Here is a 6,540-nt window from a genome sequence, read left to right as displayed (position 1 = left end):
CCATCGTGTGGTTGAGACGCCGGCGATAGGAGGCCAAAGGGTAGATGATGTCATCACTATTGCGCCTACCTAACCTTTGTGCTATACATTATCACCCTACCTTTACCTCTGCCATGTGGACCCTTTCCCTGCAACAACCCCCCCCCCCCCCCCCCCCTCTTTCTCAGATTTTGTCTTGTGAATGGTTCATTCTTCCTGTAATCTAATGTAATTATGTATTCTAGAGTCATTTCACTGGTCGCTTAACAAAGACGATGCATTGTTAATTTATTGAATGTACAGTTTTGATTACAGTGGCTTACCGTGTATATGTGTGTGTGTGGGTGTGTGTGTGTGTGTGTGTGTGTGTGTGTGTGTGTGTGTGGAATCGTGATGTTTTTTGTTGAGGACGCTGTGAGATTTGAACCTCTGGCACTGAGACCCTGTTATAACCTGAAACCTACAAAGTGCTGTTAACAACAAATATGCATAAACAAAAAAAAACCACACACACACACACAGACAGACAGACAGACAGACAGACACAAACTCTCAGTGATCACCGTAGCTGTTAACGTAGCTGGAGGTGGCTGATCTGCATCCGGGCAGGGTTCTTTAACTCAATCTTGACAGCTGTTCTCTTATTTATTTGTACCGTCGACAGTTATCGCTGCTTTAAAAGGATTGTAATGTGACAGGATTGTAATTTATACAACACTTCTACTCTACAACTGTTTTTCTTTCCATCTTGTTTTTAAAGACACATTGTTGTGTTGACCCTCGAATCACAGTGGCGGTTTGTTTCATCATGAACATCTTAACATGAATACAGATGAACCTGAAATCAAGCGGCATGTGGAGTCTGATTTTTCTGCATATCGGTGTCACCTTTAGGGCTCCGTACTGTACAAATGTGATACTTTTTAACTCCAGGTAGGTTGATTATTCGGGTGATTTACAATTTGGGTCTAATTTTCATAATTTTGGCCCTCGAGTTCATTTGAACACTAAAGTTGATCCTTTAAAGTTTAAACTCTGTAATGAAAGTGCAGTTACGTCCATTTATCCAGCAGGTGGAGCTCTTCTGTTACTTCAAAATGGGAGTTCTCTCACCAGACAACACAGACAGGTGACAGGATTAGTTAATAAGGCATTGTGGTTTGATGAGGAGTAGACGTCACATTCATGTCTGCAGTAAAAATAGCTCCTTTAACGTTGTCTGACTCACAATGGACAATAATGAAAAAAAATCAAGAAGTATTATAATCCATGCAGCAGAATCAGAGATATCGTCTGTCTTTTTCCACACATTCTTCTTCCCTGTCAAAGCCTGGTACCCGCATTACCCACAATGCAACTCAACCGCAGACAGAGGATCAGGTGTAGTTATGCAAGTATAGTACAAGCCTCAAGCTGAGATGAGGAGCAGGTCTGGTAAGGTCACTTCTTCCTGATTTCAAGCCACCAGGTTCTTGTCTTTTTTAAAAAACAACTTTTAGTCATCAAGCATCAAGACTTCAATTATCTTCTGGAGTCTTTATACACCTTTTCATCCACGCACATATGCTGTTGTACTCTCCATGATATGTCTTATTTAATGAACTTTAGAGGCGCTGGTAGGCATATAACCTATGCTATGCTAAGCTATTTGGGAGTGGGATTGATCTTCTAATCAAACCCAGAAAAAGGAAGGATATAGATGAAGTTCCCAACATGTTAAACTATTATTATTATTTTTAATTTTAAGAAAAAAAAGACGTGAATAAATAATAAAAGTCCTCAAAGCAAAATTGCATAACGTGCAGCACTCCTGTGTTTTTTCTGTAAAGGCCCAACTGTGTGCACTTATTCTATGTCCCAGCAGATGGCGCTCATCAGTCACCTGCTAAACGACATCACCACGTGTGGGGAGTGTGAACTGGTCTGCTGGTGTAAAATGTCACCTGATGATCTCGCCACTCTTACACAAACTTCCACACGCTGGCTCTGGGGGCCTCACGGAATTGCGCGGAAAGTCAATGTTGCCTCTGTCTGGCCCTGCTTGTTGACGTTGGCAACCAGGTTGTCTGCCCAGACAGCGAGGCACTGAGCTGCAGCAGGCAGGTGGGGGACCCACACAGGAAGTGTTTTAAAAGCGGTTGGGACAGCAGCCACCTTGTTTGTCCTGAAGATAATACGGTCGGTGAGGTGCCGGCACGTGTAGCAAACATTCATGAATAGTAAAGCTGCTGCCTCATTCTATTTGGAGGGGGGGGGGGCATAGAACCAAATGGTTCTATGTTCGAACCATTTGGGGATTACACGCTATTATGAGTTATTAGAGCGTAAACCCTTCAGATACATTTAAAAACAGTCCGACGGGATTCATGCCAACGAGTCAACGCTGTTTTTTTTCTTCTTCTTTCTGTATAATAAATCAACGGAGCATTTCTTGATACGGTGCGTGGAAACCCCAATCCAGCTGTCCCGTCCCGTCAGGGCCCCCGCAGACCGACATCCCCGACCGGCGCTGCGACTGTGAAATTAGCTAATCTCCGCACAGGAAACCCAGCAGGAGCAGCTGCTGGATTGGAAACCAACTGGTAATGCAGCAGGAGAGAGGGACAGGTCGGCGGCAAGAGCAGGAACGTCCGATTTGAAACGCGTACTGTCTGCCGAGTGGTGGGACTCTTGACCCGTGCATTCCTTTATTTTAGCGCCCCTGTAATGTTGAGAGCTACAATTTTCCGATATATAACCGGGATGGGTAAGCCGTACAACATGATCACATAATACCAGCAACGTGTTTGAGAGGTTGTACATGAGTTCCATTTTACATCCAAAGAGGATTTAGACTTGGGTTTAGGTTCAGATTAAGACTAAATCGCTAAATCCGGCTTAGAAATAACACAGCACCGTTTTTTTTTATATATATATGGATAAATTAGAGAGCTTAAAGCGGCTATAATTTGTATTTTTTTTAATAACGTATCAAATGACAATGTGAAAAGGGGTCGCTTGTAGTGATGAACCCACAGAGAATTATCACATGCTGCCTGAGTGGTATCAAGCTTCCCATCTAACTATAGGCACAAATAGCGTATATAAGTGTGTTTCCCAAAATTTCAAACAATTGCAATCTTTTTGTTACATTTTTTTTTTATCAGATACCCAACATTGCTGAGAAGAAGACGCAATCCCTCGGCCTCTATACGGTTCAATACAACACACTTTCCTGCTGGCTGAGAAATCCTCACAGAATAATGCAGACCCCTTTACATAATTCTGCCCATTAAAAGGAAAAAAATAAAAGGAACACATTCAGATTCAGTCAAAATGCAACACAGTTGGCTTTGAACCCCATCGATGTGAAGGTGAGGGCAAAGAAACACTTGTGCTCTTTCGGTGGAAAAAACTGCTACTAATCGTGAAACGCCCCGTCTTGAATGGGTGCTGCTCACATACCAAAATCTCATTAGTGTGGAGTTCAGATGGAACGTTTTTGTGTCCAGTGCAGGTTTTAAACGTCACGCCTCAGTCCTTTTTCACTCAGAAAAGAGAATCTTTGTTAATCTCATGAATTGCTTTCCATGGAAATGAACAAATGTAACAAATATATTGATGCACAATATGAATGCTTTGGTCCAACAGATATCAACGCTGTCCTTCAGAAATCCGCACTCAAAACCTTCAGGAATGAACTCTTTTAAGTCATCAAATCTCTTCAAAGTCATTAAAGCGGGCTACTGTTCTGCCCCGATCTGAGCAGTCATTAAAGTTTTTGTCCATATAACCAAACACTTGAGGGGGGGGGGGGGGGGTTCCTCCTCTTCAAGGCCTGCTGAGTGTTGTGTAGATAGGCTGCTCCCAGCCAGAGGGAGGACTGTGTGGAGGCGGCGCCAAGGCCAGGCTGTTGATAAGAGGTGCGGAATAAGGCCTGCGAGAGGAGTGAAAGTACGGGTACTGATACAGACTGGCAGGGTACCCGGAGAAGGCGCTGTAGATACTGGAGCTCTGGAGGTCGGTGTAGTCAGATTGGTTGGTGGAGGATGAGGAGGGGGAAGCGGAGGAGCTGAGGGACGTGTACTTGGGTTGTGGCGGCGGCGGAGTGGAGGAGGAGGAGCTGCTGTAGTGACCCGGGCTCATCTGCTCGGTTTTAATCTGAAGTTTTTGGCCGGACGAGGACGATGGCGGCGTCCCAGTGGAAGTCCCACTCTTGGGTGTCCAAGTGGGGATGCTGTGGGAGTGGGAGTGGATGAAGGATCCCGGCGGGGGGTTGCCGTGTCCGTGGCCGCCGTCTGGCGGGGTCAGAAGAGTGGAGCCGTGGCTGTTGGGGGGGAGGTACTGGTCGAACTCGTGCACGTCGAATCCACCGATGGTGCTGATGACGTCGGTGCTGAGCTCTGAGATGTCCACGTTGCTGAAGTCAATGTTCTGGCGGCCGGAGGGGGGGGCGGAGCCGGAGCTGCTGTCCACGGGCCGCAGGCCCTCCTGTTTGTTCCCCATGTGGAGGTCGGTTTTAGGGGTGGTGGGAGGTGTTGGAGGTCCATGAGACTGACCTGGAAACCAAAACCAAAGGAAGCACCAATCAATATTTCCATACTGAAGCAATAAAAGTATAAAACAAATTAAATAAGTGGCAACACATGCACTTTTAAGGTTAGTCATCTAACCTGTCCTGTCTGGTTGGTAATGATGGTGCACTTCCCCCGTGCCAGCCAGCCTGCCCCCCCCTGATTCTGTCTTAAACAGGCCCTGCTGCTGCTGCTGCTGCTGCTGCTGCTGCTGGACCAGTCCGGGTCTACCGTCCCCCTGCCCGGGTTTGGTGGTCTTGCGTCTCCGAGGCTGGTACTTGTAGTCCGGATAGTCTTTCTTGTGCTGCATCCTCAGCCTCTCGGCCTCCTCAACGAAGGGACGCTTCTCTGTTTCAGAAAGGAGTCTGAGGAAGAGAGTCATCGGATTATTAAAAGGTCCTTTTAAACACCAGCAAGTGCAGAGGCCATATGCAATACAGTCCATAATCCAAAAATAGGATGTAGTATATCACGTGGGTCTTTTTTCTGTATTATGAGTACTGTTACTTTTGATACTTAAAGGGCACTTAACTAATTATACTCACATACAGTTTTACACGTTTTCAGTGCAAACTATGTTTTTTTAATTTTTATTTTCATTAAAAAACACACACACTATGCCTGTGTGCTAATTCTGCATCACTTTTTACAAGTATACTTTCTCATTCTTTTTTTTTTTATAGCAGTTGTCCAAAATGTCGGCAAATTAGTGGGATCATTTCAATGCTTAATACCTTCATTAATACAGTTACATGCATGGAATACTAAGTGCTCTGTTGTTGAAGTTGAGACTCTGTGGTGTAGATTCAGGACCCACCGCCACAGTTTGCCCAGCGTCTTGCTGAGCTCCGCGTTGTGCAGGTGAGGATACTGGTCCGCCAGCTTCCTCCGCGCCGCCTGCGCCCAAACCATGAACGCGTTCATCGGCCGTTTCACGCGGGGTTTGCTCTTCAGCCCTCTCTCCCCATAAGAGGGCACCGGTAGGAGCGACCAGTCGTAACCCTTCAGCACTTGCGACACGGCGTCGCGGATACAGGCGGGGAAGCGCTCAGCCTCCGCGCCGCTCTCCGTTTTGGGCGTAATTCCGGGCGGGCGCGCCGGAGAGGTCGGCGACTCTGAATCCGCTCCATGCCGGGACACGGAGCTGTCGCTGCCTGCTGGACTGCAGGGATGGTCTGCGAAGGACCTGCTCTCTTCCGTCATTCTTGGCGGGTAAATCGTTGCTTGGTGGCTCGATTCCCCGAGGGACTCTCCAAGTGCGTAAATGCGCACGGCTCCGCAGGAAGACTGCAGACCCCGAAATCACGATATATCCCAAATCTCTCGTCTTGAACTATTCCCCTCTGCGTCCTCCGCCACAGCCGGGCAGAGTTTGACCAATATATATTTCCCGTTTAGTACTTTCTTTTCTAGCCCACGTGCATCTCTCCACCCCTCGTGTCCCATTGGCTTTTGCAAAATTTTACAACCACAGTTCCTCCTAGTTTGCTATAACGGAGCAGGAGGAGGCAGATTTGTTTGAGAGTAAATATTACATTGAAATGTAAAACAAAATTGTATGGTGGTTCAGATAGCAGCAGTTAGACCTGGGTTTGATTTCTCCACGTTCAGAGACAGAAGTTTAGTATTTTGCTTAAGTATAAACAATACATAATAAACAATTTTATGTTATTTTATGATAAACACTTCTAGGCCTACCTCACTACATGTAAGATACACATAATATACATTATGCTTCTAAATATACGTAGGGCTATATAGTTAGTATACATTTATTTATTTATTGAATTTCTTATATACAAAAGATGATCTCACAATGTATCATACATTGACACTGCAACAGTATAAATAAGTACTTTAAATTAGCTCCATCCTGAGCAAGTCTAACATTAAAATCCTGTCACTGCCTGTTATTATTATATTATTTATTTATATTAATACAACAGACATACACCCCGAACGTTTTTCTTTATTCTTTATCTTATTTATTCAGTTATTATTTAAATTC

At 45.3% G+C, this 6,540-nt stretch overlaps 1 protein-coding gene across 1 annotated transcript; it reads right to left on the bottom strand.

Moving 5' to 3' along the window:
- Nucleotides 1-2,982: 2,982 nt before the first annotated feature.
- Nucleotides 2,983-5,872, bottom strand: sox8a (SRY-box transcription factor 8a). The gene is made up of 3 exons (XM_068704557.1): nt 5,350-5,872; nt 4,632-4,897; nt 2,983-4,517 (listed from the first exon to the last, which is right to left on the bottom strand). Exons 1-3 carry the CDS (start codon nt 5,733-5,735, stop codon nt 3,790-3,792), a joined length of 1,380 nt encoding a protein of 459 aa, XP_068560658.1. The 5' UTR covers nt 5,736-5,872; the 3' UTR covers nt 2,983-3,789.
- Nucleotides 5,873-6,540: the final 668 nt, after the last annotated feature.

The sequence above is a fragment of the Cebidichthys violaceus genome, unplaced genomic scaffold (assembly GCF_023349555.1).
Source record: "Cebidichthys violaceus isolate CVI_PGR_0920_01 unplaced genomic scaffold, fCebVio1.0.p SCAF_95, whole genome shotgun sequence".
NCBI classification, from domain to species: Eukaryota; Metazoa; Chordata; class Actinopteri; order Perciformes; family Stichaeidae; genus Cebidichthys; species Cebidichthys violaceus.
This window is presented reverse-complemented; position numbering and strand designations above follow the sequence as displayed.

What these genes read in the sequence shown, in the direction of transcription:
- sox8a (XM_068704557.1), bottom strand. Translation starts at nt 5,735, where the DNA reads ATGACGGAAGAGAGCAGGTCCTTCGCAGACCATCCCTGCAGTCCAGCA. An exon ending in ACGCTGGGCAAACTGTGGCG is followed by an intron (nt 4,898 to 5,349) that starts GTGGGTCCTGAA and finishes TCTCTTCCTCAG; the next exon opens with ACTCCTTTCTGAAACAGAGA. An exon ending in TTACCAACCAGACAGGACAG is followed by an intron (nt 4,518 to 4,631) that starts GTTAGATGACTA and finishes TTTGGTTTCCAG; the next exon opens with GTCAGTCTCATGGACCTCCA.